This window comes from Lichenostomus cassidix, chromosome 21 (genome assembly GCF_008360975.1).
Source record: "Lichenostomus cassidix isolate B80296 chromosome 21, HeHo_3.0, whole genome shotgun sequence".
NCBI classification, from domain to species: domain Eukaryota; kingdom Metazoa; phylum Chordata; class Aves; order Passeriformes; family Meliphagidae; genus Lichenostomus; species Lichenostomus cassidix.
Genome location: NC_139501.1, coordinates 5,494,064 through 5,517,878, shown reverse-complemented (window position 1 = coordinate 5,517,878; position 23,815 = coordinate 5,494,064). Strand labels below are relative to the sequence as shown.

Genomic DNA, 23,815 nt, shown 5'->3' with positions numbered 1-23,815 from the left:
AAAATACAGGATTGGGGAATCACCAGAAAATGGCTGTTTTCCTGGAGGGATACTCACAAAGAGAAAAGCATAAAGCACAAAGCCATGGTCCTGGGAGTGAGTGAGGAGACACAGCCTTGTTGTTGCTTGGCTCCGAGTGAAAACTCACAGTGATCCGAATGAGCATGTCCCAGCTGTGAGGTGGGATTTAGAAACCTGCTCACCATCTCCCATTCCCCATCCTACTTCCTTCAGGAAGGTGTGATGGAAAGCTTCCCTCGTTCAGGGAAGCTTTTGGCCCTAAAATCTGGTTGTCCCAGTAGGTGACCTCAGCACCATTGTGATGTGTCAGGGGTTAGATCCTACCGAGGGGAACAAAGCGGGAAGGAGAAGGGCAGTTCAGATGGTTGGGTTCAACTCCTCACCTCTCAAAGGCTGTCTCGGCCCCATCAAACCCATGAACAGCCCCCATTTCCAGCTCAGTTTGGAGGCTCCATCATGCTCCAGGTGCCCACTTCCACCCAGCATGGCAGTGCCTCCCTCTTTTGGCTTCTACTTCGTTTTTCCCCGCTGATCCTCTTCCAATACCCTCAAGACAAAAAAACCAAACAAAACCACCCAAGATTAAAAAAAAAAAGTCTTGCTTGGAGCTTTCCCCATTCCTCTCCCTGCCTGGGCTCAGCCCTTGGCAAACGTCTCGGCCCTCCAGGGCACGGCTGAGCCCAAAATAAAGCAAATACCACCCAGGACCAGGCAAGCCCACACCAGGTGTTGGCACAGATCAGGATGATTCACCTCCTGCCCGCTCTCCCTATGCCCAGCAGCCTCCCAGGGAGGAAAACTCCCACCACTGGCTCCCAGCCCAGCACGGGGAGCCTTGACCATGGTGTTCCCCACCACAACACAGCTGATGGTCACCCTCGAAGTCCTTCCTGCCCTGGGGCTATCCCTGAGCCATCATCATCTGCCTGGTCCCTCCCTTTGAGTAAGTCCCAGAAAGAAAAGTACTTCCTTTTTCTATGGTTAAACCACTTCTAACAGCATCTCCACGTGATGGCTGTGCTCCCTTCCCTGCTCCTTGCAGATGGGAAAACGCCCTCTCACCCCAGACCCACTCTCCCCACTTCATTCCTCTTTGCCTTACACCCACGCTGCTCCTCTCTTTCCCTAGGAATGCAGGTATTCCACCGCAATTTAAACACGTGGGGCCACATCCAGACCAAAACAGGACTCTGCTAACATCGCTGGCTCCTGCCAGCCCAGCGCTGGAGCGCGCAGGCAGCGATTTTCTCGGCTCCACCGCCCTCTGCGGGTTTGCGCCATTTCCAGGCAGATCCCAGGGAAAACAATGGCCACGGACGCTCTCCGGCGCTGCAGGAAACCGAGGGCCTCACACTGAGTCGTGCAGGCAGAAAGTGAGTGCTATCACTATATTTCAATTCCATCTGGGTGAGAAAACACGGTAAAAACAGTCAGAGGTATATTTTTATGTCTTATTAACGCCCGCTCCCCAGCTTGATGGCTGTCTTGCCCATGCCAGCAGCAGAAAGACCCTGTATTCCCAGAAGTTTGTTACCAATGGGCCACAGCCTCCTGGTTTTGCCCAAAATCCAGCCCCCAACAAAAATTTCAAGGCTAAATAGCAAAGGAGTACCCAGCACTTGGCTTGGTTTACATGGCCATCAGCTCTGCCAGCTGCTGGGTGAGGCTTGCAGGGAGCCTGCAGTCCAGGTCCTGCCTTGCATTTTTTGGGCAAGCTGGGTGAAGCCATGGAGCATCTGCGCGGAGCAAACGTTGGCCTGTGTTACAGAGCTGGCAGCATCCCACCAGCATCACGGAGCTATAAATAAGGGAGTTTGGAGAGAAACCTGTGTGGGGCCTATGCTGCTGGATCCAAGCACAGCCCAGCTGGCCAAAAACTCACCCGGGAGGAAGGAAAAGCATCCGGGAAAGACCTCCCTACCGGGGAGCTGCATGGGGCCATGCCACAGAGATGGAAAGCAAAGAGCCACCCGCAGTGAGAGTGGGGTTTTTTGGAAAAAACCCTGGATTTAGCCTCCAAAAGATTCAGCAATCACAAAGTGCAGTCTGGGAAAAGCCTCCTTGGCTCAGTTTTGTCAGCACAGGATGGTCTCACTGGCATGGATAGGGAGAAAAGCACAAATGCAGGGATGCAGGCTCTCCTACTATAAGAAAATGAGAGTTGTGATCAGCTCCAAATCCAGTAAGAAGTATTTATTATTTCAGTTACAATAAGCCCCACACATAGGGTGAAAAAGTTACAAAAAAAACAGCCCCTTCCATCCCTCCCTTTATATATAAATATTAAAAATCCCTCTATGTCTCTGCTTTCTGTCTAGAGCAAGAAGGTATCAACATGCAGCATCTGAGCTCCTGTCAGTGCTTTCCTGTCAAAACAAGTATTAAAAACATCCCTTTAAAAAGTCCCTCAGCCCCATCCTGATCACTTCTCTCACTGGTGCCAAACCAGCTGTGGAGGGATGGAGTCTTGGGGCCACACGGTGATTCCAGGGCTTGCAGTTTCCCGGGCAGAGGGCAGGCTTGGCGCAAGAGAAGCAGTGGCAGGAACCGCCTGCACTTGTCTGGGGAAGCTTTTGGACCAGGAAATCCTGGCTGGCCTCGCTTCAGAGGGGACAGGAGGGAGAACAGGATGCTTTATCCACCCTGTCACCACCTTGATTACATCTTTGGCACGTCAATTTTTCCCTTGACATTCTGAAATTAAAGATAAACCCAGGAGCCACAGCATCCTGGCACAGCCTCTGTGACTTGCAGCATCCTCCATACCTGTCCCCAGGCCTGCTGTCCCTAATTTTCCCATCAGCACCCTCTTAGGAAAGTCCCTCCTGGACAAACACAGGATCCAAGGCTTCAAAGTTATATCTGTGGCCCTATCCAGCTTCCCTGGACAAGGGACTGTCACCACAGGGTACTGCACTAGAGCTGCACTAAGTAAAAAAAAAAAAATAATAAATATACTAATCTTGTACTAAAAAAAGGCTTTTAAATGCATTTTCCCTGAAGATTTCCAGTGTATTCCACAACACATGAAAAAAATATATATTTCTTCCCCCCCCCAAAAAAAATATATCTTAAAATACTTTCCACTCTCATGTGCGCATCTTTGGAGAGAAGGTGGTACATCGGGTGTATTTAGACACGCAGACAAACCTGCTGGTGTCAGGGGTTCCCTTTATCACCTCTGAAACAGAGAGGTTTTGCTGGCGCGGTGGATCAGGCTGGAGCACTATGTGTGTAAATACAGGCAGTGCCTACGGATGCGTGTGCCTTGACACGTGGCCCAGTCATGGTGGAAGAGACCCCCAAACCGAAGTCATTTCACCAACAAGCGGGGGGGATGAGGAGTTTTCACAGTGGATCAAACCTCGGACGATGCCGGGGATGCAAATGCCACTACGGCTAAAGAGTTGGGCTCTCCGTGGCATAGAGAAGTGGTTTGAGCCTCAAAGGACCGGGGAAATCCAGCCATCAGCAGAGGACGAAGCAACCGGCAGCTGCTTCCCTTGGGCACTCGCCCATCACCAGACTTCGCACTTCTTGAGGGGATTCATGGGGGAGCCCGGGGGGCAGCTGAAGTGCTCCGCAAACTCCCGAGAGTTGGAGACGGTGCCGATGACACGGAAACGCGAGGGGCTGTGGGGGTCAGTGATGAGCCCCTCGTGTGAGCTCTCTGGTGTGCGAACCGAACACCACACCTGCAAATGGAGTGCGACGGCCTGAGTACTGACACCCACCACCATGGAGCCAGCTCGGCGCCGAATCCAACCTCTCTGTCTGCACGATGGGCACCAAGGCAGCTCAAGCTTCAGCTTTGTCTTGCTTTGTAACCAGCACCACCCTGATCTTGTTCTTCATCCACTACATCATCTTTGGGGGACTCAGTTTTGCCATCACACCCTCCCAACCCCATCTGGGCATGCTCCACCTATATACCCACCCACCCAAGGTCACATGACATACCTGAGCGAAGCCAACGAAGAAGAGCTGGTAGTTGGTGAGGCCAAGAGTTGGGAGTGTTTCTTCATCCCCATTCTTTTTCAGCCAGTTTTGATATGCCTGAAGACCAGGGAGCACAGTGGGCTCAGGAGACAACACTGATCCCGACCACACCATGTCCCCCTTTGTATCTCCCTAGCCCTGTGGTCCTACCCGGTAGGCAGCCTTGAGGCCCCCGTTGTCAGCGATGTTCTCCCCAAGGGTGTGCTTGCCATTGACTGCCTCACCATTGACTGTGTAGTTGCTGTACTGCTCCACCATGCACGCTGTCTGACGCTTGAAGGCCTCCACCGAGGAGTTCTTCCACCAGGGACGCAGGTTGCCATCCCTATCATATTCCCGGCCTGTGAAGACACAGTGGATTCTTCATCTCATACTGGCCACCCCTCCAGCTGCCCACCCACTTGGCCCTGGTCATACCTTGGTCATCAAAGGCATGTGTCAACTCATGGCCCACCACCACACCGATCCCACCAAAATTCAGGGACCTGCAGGAGGGTGATGCAGAGATTAAGAGAGCAGCCTCTGCTCCCCACAGCCATGAAAGAACCTCAGATTTGGGTACAGGAGGAAAGCTGGGAATCCTGTCCTCTCTGTTTTCCCAAGGCTCTTACTTGGGGGATGCACGGGTGTAAAAGGGGGCCTGGAGGATGCCAGCAGGGAAGACAATCTCATTCTTGGTGGGAGAGTAATACGCATTCACTGTTGGAGGTGTCATGCTCCACCTGCAAGGACACAAACATGGCTAACATGGCAGCACAAACCAGCACCACTGTTTGCTCCAACAACATCCACTTTTGTTGCAAAGCGGGTGTCCTAAATTTAACTCGCCAAAAGCAGCACAGGCTGGACTGAACACCAAATCCCAGTGCTCCAGACATACTGATATTCCCCTCTGATTACAACAGGGAACTAGAGCAGAGGACTTACTGGTCCCGGTTTGGCGGTTTCCGGAGCTGGTCGGCCGTGACCCTGGCTGAGAAGTTGTAAAACTGCATGACATTCTCGAAGTAGAGGTCGGACACAGCCTCGTACTGCAAAAGAACAAGGCGTGAGTGGTGTGTGGCGATTGCTCAGCCTCACTCCTCCCTCCACGGTTACGTCGGAGCCTCCGGAGCCAGCAGAGTTACGGTTGCTCCTGTTTCTCCTCCTCTCCAACATCTGCGGAGTCTCTGGAGGGCAATGAATCACCATTACGGAAAACGACTCCTCCTTTTCCCAGGCAGGGATCCCAAGAGCCCTAGCCACCCCAGGACTGCCCCACAGCTCTCTGGAAGTCCCCAGAGAAGGGCCAAGGACATCAATGAGATCCTTCTGGAGGAAACGTGGGGTTCAAGGCTGCCCTGTAGCCACTGTGATATGGACACATCCTGTACATCCTATAGAAGACCCAGGGGACATATCTGACCAACTCACGTCATTAAAGACTTTATCCAGCTCCTTAGGGTCCATGATGAACTTGGGGTAGCCAATCATGTTGTAGATGGCATCTGCCTGAGGGGCAAAAAGGACCAGAGTGTTTTTGGTGTCAGGGATGAAAGAGCAGGCTTGGCTCCACCACACTCCACCCTTAGCCTCTCCCCAGCACTTCCACCAGCGCCTCACCTTCTCTTTGGCTGATTTCCTCGTTTCTTCATCCATCCACTGCAGGGTCTCCAGGCTTTCCTCGAAGGCAGTTTTAATCTCTGCAATCATTTCCTCTGCCTAGACAAAATAAGACAGCACAGCGTCAGTCCAGAGAGCCGGCTTCCTGTCCCAGAGAGGTCAATGACCTCCACACCAGGGGGAGGAAGAGGCTGGGAGGCCAAGACAACACATGGTGAAAAACCCAGCACACGGAGATGCACAGTGAACACAACAAGGTGGACACAGAAACATTGTCTGCCCCGACAGTTCCACCATTGTAGCGGCTTTCCCAGCATGGGAACTCACACACTGCTGCCTTGGGGACATACCACTTGCTTGCTGTCCTCAGCAAAGGTGGCCTTGACAAACATGGCCCCCAGGGCAAAGCCCAGGTTGTTGTCAGTGTCACTGATGCAAAACTTCCAGCGTGGGAGGCAGCTCTGCATGGGACAAGAGGTGGTCATCAGCATGGCACAGAACAAAGCTCTCCACATTCCCACTCCTTGCTCCATCCAGCCCATCCATCCCATCCATCCCCTTGCCCTCCCAAAAGCTGCCCCACATCTCTACTGTTTGGATGCCACATGACAGGGCCTTGACATAAAAAGCCATCACCACTTTTAACAGTGATTCAGGGGCACTGGGGACTCCACCCTCACCTTCTTTGTCCCATACATCACTTCCATGAACTTTTCCTCAGCGTCCCGGAAGCGCTGGTCAAGGAGTGGGCTGGTTTTCCGCACCAGGTTCCAGATCATGTAGTTGTTGAGGAGACTATGGCGAGAGGCGGTGAGTAGGCAGCAGCACATTCCTGCCCACCCTGGGTACCCAGGTCTCTGTACAGGCTGGGGGTTCTCACCACTTATCTGTGTGCAGGATGAGGTCAGAGACCTGCTCCAGGTACTCCTTGGCATAGACCACGACGGGTTCTGACTCATTGAGCTCCACAGGGTAGAAGACCGTGGAAAGGAAGGGCATCCAGTCCACAGCTGGTGCCAGCTCCTGCAAAAGCCACAGTGCTGCTATGGACCCAAAAACCGTCAGAGGGGGTGGCAGCTGCTTCTCAAGCTGGAATCAGCTGCATCAGTCCCTGTTTGATGGATTCAGCTGATTTTGCAGAGGCCAGTTCCCATAACAGCAACATCCTCAAAAGGTCAGAGGGGAGTAAACAATTTCCTCTCACAGAGGAAAAGAAAGTGGGGTAGGTGTCAGAAATGTTGACACAACTCATTAGAGCCCTTTTTGGGGACACTGGGAGGTGACCAGGCTGACGTCTAGGGGCAGCAGTGCCAGGAGGACATAAGTGCCGCAGTAGGATGGCTGCTGGCCCCAGGGGTGGTCCAAAAGCTGGGAGGAACGGTCAGGGTGGGATTTCCCCAAGGAGGACATGGCCAAGCTGTTGCACAAGACCTTCCCAGGCTGTGTCAGCCAGAGGCAGGCTTGCCAGAGCAGCTGCGTCACCTCCACCCGTCCACCCCACTTCCCAAATCACAGCAGAATGGGGAAGTTCACCAGCTCCATCCCTACCTTTAGGTCTCCTGCTGTCATTTTATGGTAGATGACCTCCTCATCCCGGTGCTTCTCCTGCGGGATGGTGATGTTGGCCAAGGCCGTCTCAAAGTCCAAGATCTGCTGCATCTGCTGCCGCGTTGACTCCTCATCAGTGCCTCCCAGGAACATCCCCAGCTGCACCATGTAGTTCAGGTACCCAGCAAGCACCTGCGTGGTCAGACAGGTGGGAACAGCATGGTAGGTGCCACCAATCCACAGCATCCCCCCAGCCAACCCACATTTCCCGACACCCTCACCTTCTCGTTCTCTGTCTTGTTCAGGTAGTAATCCCGTGATGGCAGGCCCAGCCCTGACTGATCCACCTGGATGACGTTGCTGTTGGAGTTCTTGGAGTCGGCACTGACGTAGACGGAGAAGAAGGGCGAGGTGCGGTAATGTGCCGTCACCTCCCGCAGCGTCTCGTTGAAGTTGTTACCAGCACAGGTACCCGTGATGTTCCAGCCACCCAGCTGAGGACAGACAGCAACAAACTTTTGGGTAAGAAACAGCCACCTGGAATTGCTTCAATATCCCCTCAATATCCATTCTGGGGCGAAACATCTTGCAAGGGGGCTAAAAAGCCCCATTATAGAATTATAAATCCCTGCCTCTGCCTGTCTGCCCTGGGGGATGCTCTTCTGCAGGAAGCACCAAGAATGGAATCTGGAGGGTGCTGGGACTGCCCATGACTGAGCTTTTCCTCCCATTTTGCAGAGGGAAAATGGCTTTCCCACAAGGATTGGGACGAACCTTTTGGATGAGCTCCATGAGTGGGGTGGCACGCAGCTCCTCGATCTTGCTCTCATTCATGCAGGCTTGGTAATAGCGCTGTGCCTTGCGCTCCGCCTCGCTCGACACATTGGCCGTGGTGTTTTCTGTGGGAGATACCCAGGGGCAATCACAAGGGGTCCCCAGGGATAGGCATCCAGCTCCTGTGGGGGCTGCTGAAGCATACTGGAGCCTCCATCCTTCCACCAGAGGGATTTAGCCCCATTTTGTGGAAGGCCAGGCTCCAAAAAGGCGCCAAGGATTGTCGCAATGGTCCCCACCATGCCCCCGAGAGCATTCCATTGGCCCCAGCCCTTCCTGGCCTCCTGCCCCAGTCTCCTTTCCCACCCACAGCGACTACTCCAACTCTTTGGGGACAAAAGATAAAGAAAGAAAAAACATGAAGTATTTTTCCAGCAGCTCTGATATTCCCAGCATCATCCAACCCCCTGTGCTGCCCTTGCCTTTGTGCTGGTGCCCCCCAGACCTGTATTATTTATTCCTGCAGAATGGAACAATAAACCCATTTTTCTCCTTGGCCTCCAAAACCTTCCTTTTATCTCCCCAGCTAAAATTCTGCTTCCCCAGAGGGTTTTTGGGTTTTTTTTATTTATTTTCCTGATGACACAGCTTGCACCTTTGGTTTCCCAGCTGTGTGGTTTTATTAACTAAAGGTCCCTCAGCTCCTAGGAATTCAAGGAAATGCCGAACGCGACCACTTGGCTGGAGGCCCAGTCCCTTCTCCCGGTAAAACCAGCGCCAGATTTCTGCGGGAAAAGCCAGGGACGAAGCTGTTCCCGCGCCACCCCCCTTCTCTCAAAAGACAACACTCTTCCCAAACCTCTTTCCAGATAATCAGCCCTGGCGCAGTGGAAAGTGCTGATAAGGAGCCAGTTGTTTGCTCAAAGCTTGAACAAACCGTCCCCGCCGGTTGCTCGGATAAGCTGCTCTGCTTCGGTGTTTGCACGCAGAGGCTGACCCCAGGATCTTCCCTTTGCTGGGGGACTTTTGGCCCCCCAAAAATGGCCATATTGGCAGCCAGCCCTCCAAAAGGCTGCTCACAAAGGCTGGAAGCTATAGGAGCAGGAAAAACACATATTCTTGGGGTAATATTGGGGCACTACAGCCTCTGGGTGCAGTCTGGAGCACAAATCCTGAATTTCAGAACTCCTGGGAATGCCACCATGGGGTTTACAGAGCAGAGGCCAGGACCTTTTCCCTATTCCACACCAAAGAATAGCAACACCAGAGCCAAAAATCTCAGGACCATCTAAGAGAGCAAGCACAGCCAGGATCTGTTTCTCAATGTCCTCACAGTATGTGTGTCACAAGCTGGTTTGACGCTGGAGTTCAATTCCAACCTCTTATTACCACGCACATGTTTTTGGCATCCCCTGCACCTAACAGGGCCCCTGAGCATTGTGGGGTCCCACTGCTCCCATGCACTCACCCAGCAGGTGCTTCATGATGGCCTGGTTGTGCTCCCAGAGGTTGTTAAAGGTGCCCCAGCGCGAATGACCATCGGGGAGGGGGTTGGCCTTGATCCAGCCCCCGCAGGCATAGCTAAAGAAGTCCTCGCAGGGATTCACTGCCCGGTCCAGCGAGCTGAGGATGGAGCTGGTGACGGAGATGCAGGCTTCCGACAGGCACACGGCAGGCGACCCTGGAGGTGCAGGGACAGGTTCAGCTCCTCCACTGCAGCAGGATGAGCGGCACCACAGAGCATCCTGCCCCACACCGAAGGATGTGGGCAAATACCCCACCTGGTAACTGAGCATCCCACCTTTTGCCTTATCATCCTGCTCCAAGGCAAGCAATATGGACTAACATCTTGACCTGTGCCTGAGCATCCTACCCAACCATCCCATCCCAGGGTAAGCATCTCATGCCCAAACATCCTGCCCAGTGCCTAGTCATCCACCCTGGGGTGGATGATGCAGGGAAACAGTCCATCCTGTGCTCAAGCATCAAGCTCCAGGATAAAGGATCAGAGGAACACCTTATCCTGCTTCTGAGCATCTTGCCCTGGGGCAAGAGATGGAAGTGACCATCTTGTCTTGAGCCCAAAGATCCCACCCCATACCTCAACACCTTGTTTGATACAGTCCTGGGGCAAGCAGTGCGGGTGAGCATCCCACCCTTGCACCAAATAATCCGTTCTGGAGCTCCCCAGCAACCCACCCTGGTAAAGGGGGCAGGATCCCTGTGCAGCATGAGGACTTACTGGCTCTGTACTGGAAGACAAGTCCCAGCAGACAGGCCATGAGCAGCACTGCCAGCACCCCCACCAGCACCATCAGCTGCTTCTCGGCACGTGTCCGCTCGGCCCAGCAACCCCGGCTGCTCCGAGAGCCACGGAAGTTCACCTGCGGGAAGAGCAGCGTCGTCTCCCCGCTGGCAGAAAAACTCACTGACACAGCCCCCATTTTGCTTCCTACAGACCACAGCGAGAATTTAGCCCCGGCAAGGGATCCGTCATGGATCGGGCTGGGAAAGGCAGCAGCTGCCTTCCAGAAACCGGGCAGGAAGGGCGGCACAATGGCAGGAAAGGGAGCGGGACGAGCGTTTTGGAGGGCTCACCTGCTGTCCCGTGCCACCCTGAACCCCTCCTCAAGCACAGCATAACCCCACGGCTGTCCCTGTCCCCGCTGCCAGCACTGGGACAGGGTGGGGGCTGCACCGGGAAGTGCCTTAACAGGATACTCCCACTCAGCCGAAAAACATCCCCAGGAAACATCTCAATGTGACGGCAAGTGCAGACAGCCCCACCAGGAAAAGTAAAAACACATTTGGGGCAGAAACCCCCATTCTAGAAACTGATGGAGCTGGGACTGGGGCCAGGACAGAGAGCATCTCGCCAGACCCAAACCTTTCCTGGTGAAGCTGGACACTGGCAGCCATGGGGCTTTTTCTAGCCACCCTCGGCCCTCTTTAAGCTGCTTTCTCACTGCTTGGGGAGGAATTAACCTAATCCCCTTTTGTGTGGGGACAAAACTCCCAGTGCTGCGATAATTACTCACCCTGGCCATGCTGAGAAGGGTGAACAGTGAAACCAACAGAAGCCAGCAGAAAAACTGGGAGGTGGAGAGTTTAAACAGTGGAGCCAGGATACAGCCCTGCTGGCTCCCCATGCCAGTAGGGGAGCAAAGGGCAGCAGTGGCAGAAGCCAACACTGCTCTGCCCACACTGGACTTTACCCCCCAGACAGACACTGATCCCAGGTGGAAAACCCTTTTGTACCCCCTTTGCCACTTGCCAGCATACAAAATCCCCCTTTTATCCCTCTAAAGACACATGAAGCTATACCTGGAAGCCATTGGGGTATCCATCTCCATCACCAAGGGAGTCCAGGGGGTCTTCATCGTCCAGCGTCGCCCGCTTGTAGGTCGACATCTACACAGAGATTGGTAACAGAGGTCCTCAGTGGCCCAGGGTTGAGGAAGAAGAGGAGGGTGAAGGACAAGGAAGGTTTACGCACCTTCTAAAGCCACCTTCTCCTCCGGGGAGCAAAATCCCGAATGGCTCTGAGGTAGCAAAGCACTACACAAACGCCGGAGGAAGGTTATGGAAAGCAAAGAGGGCTAGAGCCAAGAGCTGAGTAAAGCCCGAACCCGCCTCGCTTTCCCCCGGGGCCGGGTTGTGCAACCTCCCCTTCAGGCTGGAATAAAGCTGGATCCACCTCCGCCCTGCAGCGAGGAGAGGGGGGACCCCCCTGTACCAGGGAGCCCCGGAGTGCCAGGCACCTGGGAAAGGCTGGCAGCAGAGAAAATGGCTTTTCACCTGACTCTACCAGCTCACTCGCGCTCCACGCCCCGTCTGTGAACCCTGCACACCGTGAAACACCCGGCCAGGTCCCTGCGAGCACCCAAAGGTGACAGCACCAGGAATTTCAGCTGCAGACGGGCTCCCTCCCGGCGCCATATCCCTCGGGCATTATCTTGTGCCCGTGCCCGACTCTTATCTCATCCCCAGCAGAAAAACAAGGAAAACCTCACGGGTTGGCAGCCAGCTCTTATCGTGCCGCCGCCACCGTTTCCTTCCCCCTGGCACTGCCCTGCCATCCAGCCCGATTGTCTCCCGACAGAGAAAACAATCCTCCACTCAGCACCAAGGGGCTGAGCACCCCAAAATCCATCCTGACCCTGCCACCGATGGCCTGAGCAAGCACCACTCACATCCCTTCACCCCCAGTCAGTGCAGGGAGGGGTTTACACCCATCTGGATATCCCCATCCCGCTGCCATAAATCCCAACGGTATGAGTTGATCCAAACCCGGCACAGCCGTGCCTCAGTTTCCCCTGGCAAAGCACCGGTTATCTGCCTTGTTTCCAATAGCGGCATTTCCAAACCTCCCCTTGCATACTTAACAACAAATCCTATCCTCTTCCTGGATCCCAAATCCCAACCTCAGTTTAATTAACCACAAAACCCACCTGGGAGAGAGGAGGGGTTAAAACAAAAAGATGGTTTCCTTCCTTGGCTGTACCAAAATCTGTGTTTGCAGCCCCAAAATCTCCCCTGGGCTCCTGGCAGGAGCCTGAGAACCGTGCGGTGAAAGAGCCTCAACAGCAAGATTTTATCGTGGGGAAAATCTGCGTTTAGATCCTATTTTTTTCCAATCCCTTTCACTTTCTTACACCTATTTTAGTACTTTCGCACATGGCTGAAATTGGCAGCTCCGGGCACAAATCCCCGCTCACACGGTGGGGGGGTTCCATAAAGTCCCCATGGCTCCGCAACACCAAATTCCTGGAATCCCAGCTTTCACTCCATTTCCTGAGGAAATGCAATTTTTTTTTCTCAGCGATCCCCCACCCCACCTACCCCAGTCTGAAAACAGAAGGAAAAAGACAAAAAACAAAAATCCCTTTCTGTTCTCCTTTCACAAGGGATGTGCTGGTTCAACCCTGTATCAGCTATCAGAAAATCCAAACTGAGCCCGAGCTCCCCCAAAACACCCCCGGGAAGCACCGGGATCGACCCTCAGCATCCTTAATATGGGGGGAAATTGGGCCCGGGAGGTATTTCTAACATCCGTACCCTCCATATTGGGGGCATAGTAGCACCTATGGGTGCTCCCTGCCCCTCTCCAGCTCGTGAAGCGGAAGCACCCCTTTTTTTGGGACAAAAAGAGGCAGTTTTTGTCATACACCTCCTCCCTTCCCAAGCTGTTGTTTTCTTCAATCCGAATAAAACCGCATTTTCCCTGCTCCAACAGGGTGCGGGGCACCCAGGGGGGGCACACACTTTAACCCCCACCCAAGGGATTCTCACTCACTTTACAACTTATAACAATCTCAGCATTACCTTAAATAGCCTGGTTTTGCCCCAAATCGCTCCTTCGCTTTATAAACAATAAGCCCCACGTGCTCGGAGCCCGCACACCCCCAGGAAAGCTCGGGGGGCACCCAGCGCTCGGCTCGGCCCGCCGGGGGAACCCCTGGCCAGTCCCGGGGCACCCCGAGCCTCCGCCGGCTGCTTTCAACTCCCGCCCGGGCGCCATTTCGGAGCAACCACGGCCACGATCGCGATGGCGATTCCTCGCCTCCCCCCAGCCCCTCCAACCCTCCAACTCCACCCCGAGCCCCCCCAAGTCAGCCCCGCACCCCCAAAGCCCCGCCTGGCGAAGCGGTGCCCACGCGGCCCTCCCCCAGCACCCATGGGTGCCCCCGCACCTCCACAGCCTGGAGTCAGCGCCCAGCGAGGCTCAGCCTGCTAATTAGGATGTTCGGGGATAATTAGCAACCCCTGGTGTTAATTAGGGGTGCAAGGAAAGGGGGTTGGGGGGGAGTCTCTTGTTTTGCAGAGAGCCCTGGCTGAAGATAAATTAATTTTTAAAAAAAAGCTTAAAAATGAGGGAAAAAAGGGTTAAACTTTACAAAAAAAAAAAAAAAAAATAGAAAAAAAAAGCGGGGAGAACAGCCTGGTTTGGGGGTGTTTGCAAACAGCCCCACAACAGTGGGTTCAGCTGGGTGGGGGGCACTCCTACCCCCCCGACCCCCTTTGCAGAGGGAATCACGGTGCAAAGCCCCGCGGGTCTGGGTCAAGGGTGGATTCTGGGGGGCTCAGGGGGGCACCCACTTTGGGCTCCCCACCTGGTGAACCCACTAGCCAAAAAGAACACGCGGCGGGGGGTGGGCAGAGTGGGGACACCCAGGGCTGCTCGGGGTGCAGTGGAAGTCCCTGGGGGTGCTGTGGGGGTGCATGGGGGTCTTAGTGGGATCCCTTGGGATGCAATGGGGGATCCCTTAGGGGTCCACTGAGAGTCTCATGGGGGTCCCTCGGGGGTGCAAAGGGGCTCCCACGGAAATGCCAGGAGGTCCCTTGGGATGCAACACGGGGGTCCCATGGGGTTACAAAGAGCATCCCATGGGAGATGCATCACCCGGCGCCCCGCTTCGGCCAAACGCCCCCCACTCAGCCGCCCCCGGATTTGGTGGTGTCGCTGAGCCCCCCACTCACCATGGCCGTCACCCCACTCCCGCCGGCCCCGGCCCCGATGGGGCGAGCGCCCGCTGAGCCCCGACACCGCTCGTGACGCCGCTGCGGCCTAGCGAGGGTGGCGAGGGTGACGAGCAAAGGATGTACCTGGGATGGGAAACCAATGGGGCCACGGAGGGACGGGCTTCCCGCCCGCCTCCTTTAACTCTTTCGGGGGGCCCCAAGCCCCGTCTGGGGGGACCCCACGTGCGCCGGCGCTGCTGGGAGCATCCCCCCGGGGAACCCCCGGCTCACCGGCCGGCGGGGGATGTGACGTCTCGCGGGGAGCGGGCAAGGCGCGATCCCGGCGGCGTGCGCTTGTGCAAGGGCGAAAGCACGTGGGGCTGCGGGGAGAGCGCCCGGTGCTCCGGCCGCGCGAGTGCGGTGGTGCAAACACACGAGTGGGTGGCCGTCAGAGACACGCGTGTGCGAGTGAGCGGTGCCACCAACAGCCCAGGGCGCGCTTCTGCGACGGGCAGACGTGCGAGTGTGCGAGAACTGTGCGAGGATGCCGCTGGCACCCGTGCTGCTGCGTGTGAGCACACACACCCGTGCACGCCTGCAGTTGTGCAAGTGCCCCAGCGTGAGCTTTCCCACACCAAAAAGCACCGACGGCTGCACTGCCGTGGTGAAAGGATGGGGACAGGGATGGGGACACGCGGTGCCACCTCGTCCCCGCGGTGCCTCCACCCCCTGCAGCGCACCGACGGGCTGAGCACTGACACATTCATCACACCCACGGGCTGCAAATCGCTTTGCAAGGCTGCGAAAGTGCCGGGGGGTACAAAGGGGTGAAAGGAGGGTGGCAGGGGGAAAGGATCCCGGAAAGATTTGGAGGCGCCGAAGGGATTTGGGGGCTCCGCCTGGTGCCGTGCCCATCCCCGTGGCATCGGGGCGGTGTTGGGGCGCCCTTGGTTGCACCCCGAGCTCCCGGGGAGCGGATTTTTGGGCTGAGACCGCCACCTTCTGGGAAGCCACGCGCGGCTCCGCGGGTCACGGAGCCCCCCCAGGCCCCCGCCGTGGGGAAACGGAGGAGGGGCTGGGGGTCACTCTCCGCCCTTGTCACCACACCGTGTTTATTGTAGGACCTGCAGTAACGCCGCGGGATCTCAGCAGCGATCTCTCGTGGGCTGCTGCAGGAGCCCGTGTGGGGAAACTGAGGCAGGGAGACTCCCTCGTCTCCATCACTTTCCCCCGACCCCTCGCTGATGTCGCTGGCATGGTTTGGGTGAAAATAATGCAAAATCCGGCAAAACACACATCTAGTCCCCCCAGGGGGCACCCCAAACTCCCACGTGTGGAGCGGGGAAAGATTGATCAGCACTTACAGCCGGGCTTGTACCACCCCAGTCCTCCCAGTCCTCCCAGTATAACCCGGCAGAGGGCACCAGTAAGCCCAGTTTGTGGCCTCTTCTCTCCCCCCTCCCGCCCCTTGCTGGCAGCGGGGGGAGGGTGGAGGAAGGGGAGGAGGAGGAGGAGGCGAAGGCCGGGTGCGGGGGGATTTAAGGGCTCGCGGTCCCCCCGGCCCGGTCTCCTCCCGCCGCCCAGAGGGACGTGGGTGTCGGGACCCAAGTTTGTGCGGGTACGTGTGTGACACCCCCCATCACCGGTAAGGACCCCCCGGGGCCACCGCTGCCATCCCGGCGGAGGGGAGGGTCCCCGGGGAGCGAGGGGTGCCGGGGGGTGCAGCGGAGGGGAGGTGCCATTGGGATGTGGGGTGTGGTGGGGACAGGAGAGTGCTATGGGAACTTGGAGGTGCCATGGGGACACGGGAGTGTGGAGGGGACGTGGGTGTGCAGCACGGACGTGGGCATGTTGTGGGGACACGGGGGTGTCATGGGGACATGGACATGTGATGGGGAGGTGAATGTGCAACAGGGACACAGATGTGGTTGGGACACGAGTGTGCAATTGGGACACGAGTGTGCAACTGGGACACAGACATGCAACAGGGACACAGACATGCAGTAGGGACACGAGCATGCAATGGGGCCATGTGCATGTGATGGGGACACGGACATGCAGCAAAGGACATGGGTGTGTGATGGGACATAGTCATGTGCTGGGGACACGGGTGTGCAACAGGGACAGACATGCAACAGGGATCCAGGTGTGTGATGGGGATGGGAAATTAGACTGGGGTTGGGGTGTGTGATGGGGACATGGGGGTACGGTGGGAACATGGGCACACACGGGGGACATGTGGAGACACGGGTGTGTGATAGGTTTGCAGGTGTGCAGTGGAGACATGGACATGGGATGGGAACATAGACATGACAGGGACAGATGATGGGGACACACGACTAATACACAGGCACATGATGGGGATGGAAGGTGGACACACGTGATGGCTGTGTGATGGGGACATGAACACAGGATGGGGACATGGTCATGTGATGGGGACCCCACTGTGCCACGGGGGCTGTGCCCGGGCTGGTGACAGTGAGGTGACGCCTCATGGGACTGATGGCCGGGGAAGGCGGGAGGGAAGTTGGCATGTCCCCAGGGGGTCACATCGGTGACTGCGCAGCGAGGGGACATTTCTTTCTGTCCTCGCTTGGCTGACCCCGGGGCGAAGGTCTCACTGGGGCAACTGAGGCACGAACGGGTGTCACCTGTCCTGCAGCTCTCTTCTGGCAGCACCTGCTCAACGCTGCAGGATGAAGGCTCTGCTCCTCCTCCTCCTCGCCCAGCTCTGCTCGGCATCGCTGGTCCCCGGTAGGTGAGGTCTGGGGGGGCAGCACCCCTAAAGTGACTGCTGTTGGGTGCTATGAGCCCGGTTCTCCCGCAGAAAGGGAGAAGGACCCCGAGTACTGGCGGCGGCAGGCGCAGGAGACCCTGCGGAACGCCTTGCGGCTCCAGCGCCTCAACCAGAACGTGGCAAAGAACCTCATTCTCTTCCTGGGGGACGGTGAGATGGGATGGGGACACCCACCCCGGGGCAGGGGGAGCGGGGCTGGGGGCACGGGGGGTGATGAAGCGGGGTAAGTTGGGTGCTGGGGTAAACTGGGTGCCTCGATGAGTTTGATTTGCAAAGTGTTGGGTGTTGCAGTGAATTGGGTGCTAAGTACTGGGGTGGACTGGGTTAGCAAGGAGTTCTGTGCTGGGGTAAACTGGGTGCTGCAATGAACCGGATTTGCAAAAAAATGGGTGCTACGGTAAATTGAGTTTACAATAAACTGAGTGCTGGATAAACTGGATTTGCAAAAAATATTGGTTGCTGCAATCAGTTTGGTTTGCGTTAAGTTAGGTGCTGGGGTAAACTGGGTGCTGGTATGAACTGGATTTAGAGTAACTTGGGTGCTGCAATAAATTGGGTTTGCAATGAAATTGGGTGCCGGGGCAAACTGCGTTGCAATATATTGGGTGCTGGCATAAACTGGGTGCTGTAATGAACTGGGATTGCAGTACACTGGGTGCTGGGATGAGCTGGATTGGCAAAAAATTGGGTGTTCGGGTAAATTGGCTTTGTCATAAATTCGCTGCTGGGATAAACTGGGATTGTAATAAACTGGGTGCTGGGATAAATTTGGTTTGCAAAAAAGTGAATGCTGGGATAAAGTGGGTGCTGGGATGAATTGGCTTTGCAAAAAGTTGGGTGCTTTAATAAACTGGATTCCGTGATAAACTGGCTTTGCGATGAAAGTGGCTGCTGGGATAAAGTGGGAGTTGGGATAAACTGGCTTGCACAATAAACTGGGCTTGCAAAAAATTGGATGCTGCGATAAACTGGGCAATGGGACAAATTGGATGATGGGATAAACTGGGTCTGCAGTAACCTGGGATGAGCAGGGTTTGCATGGAGCGGGTCGTGCTGCCCGGTGCCGCCGGGCTGTCCGTGCGCGGCTGACGGTGTCCCGCAGGAATGGGCGTCTCCACGGTCACGGCCGCCCGCATCCTCAAAGGGCAGCTGCAGCACGGGCAGGGCGAGGAGAGCCTGCTGGAGATGGACAAGTTCCCCTTCGTGGCCCTGGCCAAGGTGAGCCCCCCGGGACGCCCAGGGGGACGCGACACCCTCCGCAAGGTCACGGGCGGGCGGCATCGACCGAGCCGAAATTAGGTCAGGGGCGGGCGAAGGGAGCTGGCTCCGGTGCCTGCTGGCCGTGCCAGGGGCCGGCAGTGGGAACGGGGAGGGGGGGCAGGAGGAGCCCGCCGGCTGCGGGACGCCACGGGACCCCCCTGCTTCGCCTGGGGTCGTTTTGCTGAACAAAACACTTTTAAATAATAACTAAATTGGAAGTCAGCAGCCACCTCCGTTCACCCCGTGGGGATGCCCGTGGTAGTGGTTTCTCTCTCCCTGCCAAAAGATGGACTGAAAAAAGGCTAAAAGCAGCAAAATGCAGTGAGGGGAGGATGTGCCACCACGGTGGAGGGAGCAGGGGTAAAATGGGGGATATAGGGCAAAAGAGGGGGGACACAGGAGGGATGGGGGTCTGGTGCAGCCAAACAGCACAGGGAGGGAAGCCCCAGGGGGACGATGATGGTGGTGTCAATGGTCCTGGTGGTGGTGATGACAATGACGGTGGTAGTGACAATGGTGGTGGTGACAACGATGGTGGTGATAACTATGGTGGTTTATCTCTCTCCCACCTTCCAGACCTACAACACCAATGCCCAGGTGCCTGACAGTGCGGGCACAGCCACTGCCTACCTCTGCGGTGTCAAAGCCAACGAGGGCACGCTGGGGGTCAGCGCCGGTGTCACCCGGGACCGCTGCAACACCACCAAGGGCCAGGAGGTGACCTCCATCCTCCGCTGGGCCAAGGATGCAGGTGAGGGGCTGGTGGGCCCCTGGGCCGAGGGTCAAGCGTGGGTTTTATGGGTGTTCTCATCATTGTCCCCTGAATTGGTGGCGCAGGCAAGTCCGTGGGCATTGTCACCACCACGCGCGTGACCCATGCCACACCCAGTGCTGCCTATGCCCACTCTGCCAACCGTGACTGGTACTCGGATGGAGAGATGCCCCCAGATGCCCTGGAGGGTGGCTGCAAAGACATTGCCCGGCAGATGGTGGAGAACATCCGCGACATTGAGGTAGGATGGGGACAACAAGAATGTGCCCTGGAGTCAGTGGGGATGGGACCAGGACCACCTGGGGTGGGGGTTGGAGCCACTCAAGGGTGGGGACAGGGCTGTGGATAGATGTGGGACCAGGACCACCAATGGTTGAAGAGCCACAACTCCCAGGAGATGTTGGGCTGGCACCACCCAATGGTTGAAGAGCCACAACTCCCAGGAGATACTGGGCTGGAACCACCAATGATTGAAGAGCCACAGCTCCCAGGAGATGTTGGGCTGGAACCATCAAGGGGTGCAAGGCCAGGACTGTGAGTTGGTACAAGACAAGGAGCACCCCTGCAAATGTGAGGCTGAGACCACCCATGGGTGCAGGACCAGGATTGTGGGTAGATATGGTGACAGGACCACCAATGGGTCTGGAGTTGGGACCCCTGTGAGGTGGTGGACTGGGACCTCCCTTGGGTGCAGAGCCAGGACCACCCAATGGTGCAGACGAGGGATCAGGACCACCCATGGGTGCAGAGTTGGGATCCTCATCAGATATGGGACTAGGACCACCATGGGTGGCATACCAGCACTTTCAGGTGGACATGGGACCACAACCCTAAAACATAGGTCTGGGACCACAAGCACCTGTAGGACCAAGCCCCAGGCCCACAAATCCCTCTTAACCCCCTGCTTCACAGCAGCCCACTCCCTTCCCATACTTCCCAGACCAAAAACTCTTCCTTTCCCCCCCAGTTCTGGTCCTCGCTGTGGATTTATGCAGTAATTCTGCCCTGTAAATAAATCTTCTTCTGTCCTTCAAAATAGCCCCAAAGCAAAACATCCCAGTCTGTTATTTAGCTCTTTAATAGCCTCTTTTGCTGTTTTTTTCCCTTTAATATAATTTTAACTCTGTCCCAGGCTGGAAATAATTATATAGTGGGGAAAAGACTTTTTTTCCCTTTTTTTTTTGTTAATAATTTTGGCGTTGGTGTTTTGCAGCTTTATAATTCACCTTCTACGCAGAGAAAGGGGGAGAAAATACAAAAAAACCATAAAATCTCTGCTAGGTTATAAATAACAGAGGCCAAATAAATCAGGCTCCAAAGCAAACAGGGAGAGCCACGGGATGGGGCTCCATCCCGGCGGGTTCATGTGGGGATCCCGATGTGGAGCATCCTTGCCACAGATGGGGGAAAAAAAAATACTCAAAAAGCCAAATCCCTGCTGGAAATGGTTATTTTTGTCCTGGGTTTTAATTAATAGGAAGAGATTCAGGGTTATTTTGAGTGAGGTGAAATTCCTTGGGTGTTTTCATCCACAATGCCAGGGCTTTCCTGGACATCTTGCTTTTCCCCTTTGGGGTCTTCCCCCATTAAACCCCAACTGGGGGGGGGAAATGATTAAAAATAATTAAACATTATTTAAAACTTCATTTCCTCTCCTCTTTTGCAGGTGATCATGGGTGGAGGGCGGAAATATATGTACCCCAAGAATGTCAGTGATGTGGAATATCCCCACGAGGAGAAGCATCGGGGCACCCGCCTGGACCACAGGAACCTTGTCCAGGAATGGCGCAATGCAAAGACCCCCGGCAAGGTGACAAGGACTCTGTGGGGGGGGTGATACACAGAGTAACCCTACAGAGCCATTCCTGGGGGATGGAATCTTTTGGGGAGCGGCTGAGGGGATGGCAGAGGTGATGAGAGGTGACAATGCGTGTCCCCTGTCCGCAGGTTGCTGAGTACGTGTGGCACCGGCGAGGGCTGCTGGCACTCAACCTCAGCCGTGTCGACTTCCTGCTGGGTGAGTCCCTGCATCCAAGGGTGTCCTGGCCTCAGCTGGGTGCTTTAAGGGGACCCCTGGCCTGTCCTGGGATGCTGGGGCAGCTGCAGTGGCCAGTTATCTCCCCCAAAGGGTGCTGCTGCCTCCAAGGGATGGTGGTACCCTGGCCTGGGGATGCTGGTAGCTCCCCAAAAGATCCTCTCACTTCTCTGGGGATGCTGCTACTCCAAAGGGATGCTGTTACACCCCCAAGGGTGGTGCTACTGCCCCCCCACTCCCACCCCCCCAGGGATGCTGCTATCTCCCCAAGATGCTGCAATTTCCTTGGGAATGCTGGTGCCCCACCCTGGGAGTGCTGGTGTGCCCTCAAGGATATGCTGCCCACCAAGGACTCTGCTGCTCCCACCCTGGGACACTTCTCCCTCCTAGGGATGCAGTTCCTTTGTCAGCAGTGAAATTACCATCCTGTCTGGAATGTGGAATCCAGCCAGGCAGGAGGAAGGAAGGGCTGGGATTGTCCCCCAGCTTCTATCTAATCTTCCTGAATCCGGTGGTGTGTGAAACACTTGAGTCAGCACAAGGAGCAGGATTTGGCTCCCCCTTTTTCTTTTGGCGGGAAAAGGATGTCCCCAGCAGTGTCACTGTCCCCAGGCCTCTTCGAGCCGGGGGACATGGTGTACGAGCTGGACAGGAACAACGAGACAGATCCATCCCTCAGCGAGATGGTTTCCGTGGCCATCAGGATGCTCCAGAAAAATCCCAAGGGGTTCTTCCTGCTGGTTGAAGGTGGGGACATCGAGGAGGTGCCAAAATGGGTGATAAAAGGAGGTCCTGGGGGTGCTAAAAAAGGGATTCGATAAAAGAAGGGTGCAAAAGGAGGATAAGGGGTGATGGGGGTACAAAAAGGGGGGATAAAAGGGGGTGATGGGGTGTAAAAGATGGTGTAGAAAGGTGGGGAATTGGATAAAGGGGAGGTGCAAAAAGGGAGGACTGGAAGGTGCAAAAGGATGATAAAGGGGATGATGGGAGAACAAAACCAGGGGGATGAAGGGAGATGGTGCAAAAAGGGAGGATGATGGGGAGATGGGAGTGCAAAAAAAAGGGATGACAAAGGAGGATAAGGGGGTGATGGGGGACGCACAAATGACAGATAAAGGGGATATGAGGGGTGCAAACAGAAGGGATAACAGGGGCAATGAGGGTGCAAAAAAGGGGGGGGATGAAAGGGGTGAAGGTAGAGTGCTAAAAGGGATAAAGAGTAGGGGGATAAAAGGATAAATAAAGGGGCTTATGGGGGTGCAAAAGGGGGGATATGGGATGTAAAAAAGGGGAGATAAATGGAGTGGAGGGGGGATGCAGGAAAAGGAATAAAGGGGTGTGCAAGGCTGGGAAGAGGAGGGCAATGCCAAACACTGCTGGGTTTCACAGGCGGCCGCATCGACCATGGGCACCACGAGGGGAAGGCGAAGCAGGCGCTGCACGAGGCCGTGGAGCTGGACAGAGCCATCGGGGTGGCCACGCGCCTCACGTCCACCCAGGACACGCTCAGTGTCGTCACTGCTGACCACTCGCACGTCTTCACCTTCGGCGGCTACACCCCCCGCGGGAACCCCATCTTTGGTGAGCTCTGCCCGGCCACGGTGCTGGGGACAGCTTGGGGACACCCTGGGGAACTTCCATCCTGCTGACTGTGCCACACCGCCAGGTCTGGCCCCGATGCAGAGCGACGTGGACCGCAAACCCTTCACCTCCATCCTCTATGGCAACGGCCCCGGCTACAAAATCGTGGCGGGCGAGCGAGAAAACGTCTCTGCCGTGGATTTTGGTGAGTACATTTTGGGCCAAAACTCCTTAAAATCATCCCAGCTTGGCTAAAATGAGCTGGGTTTTTAAACGATTCTCACTTCTGCTGTCTTCCCCCAGCACACGCCGACTACCAGGCGCAGTCGGCTGTGCCGCTGCGGCAGGAGACCCACGGCGGTGAGGACGTGGCTGTGTTTGCCCGCGGGCCAATGGCCCACCTGCTGCACGGGGTCCACGAGCAGAACTACATCCCCCACGCCATGGCTTACGCCGCCTGCATCGGCTCCAACCGAGGCCACTGCAACGCCGCCGCCCACCCCGCCGCCCCCCTGCTCCTGCCCTTCCTCGGCCTCCTCTTCCTCCTCTGCTAAAGTGCCTCTTGCAAATCGCCGAGGGGGATTTATTCTTAATTCATCCCCCCTTTTTATTTTTTTGTGGACAGCAGCGCCCGGGAAAGAGGAGAGAGAGAACAGAGAGACTCAGCGGAGCAAAAGCAGCCGCCGGCGGTTTGGTGCTGGGAGCTGCCTCTGTAAATACATGGTTCCTTCCCTATAATTAGCAGCGTTCCCTGCCCAATCCCAAATCCACTGTGGGATTTGGGATGGCAGCCGGAGCCTCGGCGGATAAAACCCCCTCTTTGAGTGAAACGTGATGGGGCTGGGTCCCAAAAAGCCTTGGCTGAGGACTGACCCTGGTGCCCAACTCATCATCTGTGTGGGGAGCCAGAAACCACACGAAGATGGGAAAAAAAATTAACTCACCGGGTTAATTTGTCCCTAAA

General features: G+C 55.9%; 2 protein-coding genes and 1 long non-coding RNA gene across 9 annotated transcripts; 2 read left to right on the top strand and 1 right to left on the bottom strand.

The window, feature by feature from the left end:
* Window positions 1-2,199: 2,199 nt before the first annotated feature.
* ECE1 (endothelin converting enzyme 1) lies at window positions 2,200-14,720 on the bottom strand. 5 transcript variants are annotated; one of them, XM_085079743.1, is made up of 19 exons: window positions 14,425-14,544; window positions 11,441-11,502; window positions 11,269-11,355; window positions 10,187-10,328; window positions 9,413-9,625; window positions 7,945-8,069; window positions 7,452-7,664; window positions 7,171-7,362; window positions 6,503-6,645; window positions 6,303-6,417; window positions 5,973-6,083; window positions 5,623-5,721; window positions 5,434-5,511; window positions 4,948-5,051; window positions 4,632-4,742; window positions 4,438-4,505; window positions 4,171-4,361; window positions 3,982-4,077; window positions 2,200-3,716 (listed from the first exon to the last, which is right to left on the bottom strand). In XM_085079743.1, exons 3-19 carry the CDS (start codon window positions 11,353-11,355, stop codon window positions 3,540-3,542), a joined length of 2,265 nt encoding a protein of 754 aa, XP_084935869.1. In that variant the 5' UTR covers window positions 11,441-11,502; window positions 14,425-14,544; the 3' UTR covers window positions 2,200-3,539. The 5 variants fall into 5 exon arrangements, with proteins under 5 accessions (XP_084935869.1, XP_084935870.1, XP_084935867.1 ...); XM_085079744.1 differs by lacking the exons at window positions 11,441-11,502; window positions 14,425-14,544 and adding an exon at window positions 14,551-14,720; XM_085079741.1 differs by lacking the exon at window positions 11,441-11,502 and having other exon boundaries at window positions 14,425-14,554.
* On the top strand, window positions 7,624-8,502 carry LOC146428367 (uncharacterized). Its single transcript, XR_014856091.1, has 2 exons — window positions 7,624-7,692; window positions 7,909-8,502. It is a non-coding gene; the product is annotated as an uncharacterized LOC146428367 (long non-coding RNA).
* Window positions 14,721-15,872: 1,152 nt separating the features above from the next.
* ALPL (alkaline phosphatase, biomineralization associated) lies at window positions 15,873-23,815 on the top strand. Of its 3 annotated transcripts, none has more exons than XM_085080343.1 (12): window positions 15,873-16,024; window positions 17,069-17,160; window positions 17,234-17,353; window positions 18,306-18,421; window positions 19,040-19,214; window positions 19,301-19,476; window positions 20,902-21,045; window positions 21,183-21,252; window positions 21,883-22,017; window positions 22,660-22,851; window positions 22,937-23,056; window positions 23,155-23,815. In XM_085080343.1, the coding sequence occupies exons 2-12, from the start codon at window positions 17,103-17,105 to the stop codon at window positions 23,403-23,405; spliced, it is 1,557 nt and encodes a 518-aa protein (XP_084936469.1). In that variant the 5' UTR covers window positions 15,873-16,024; window positions 17,069-17,102; the 3' UTR covers window positions 23,406-23,815. The 3 variants fall into 3 exon arrangements, with proteins under 3 accessions (XP_084936469.1, XP_084936470.1, XP_084936471.1); XM_085080344.1 differs by having other exon boundaries at window positions 15,906-16,051; XM_085080345.1 differs by having other exon boundaries at window positions 15,923-16,024; window positions 17,083-17,160.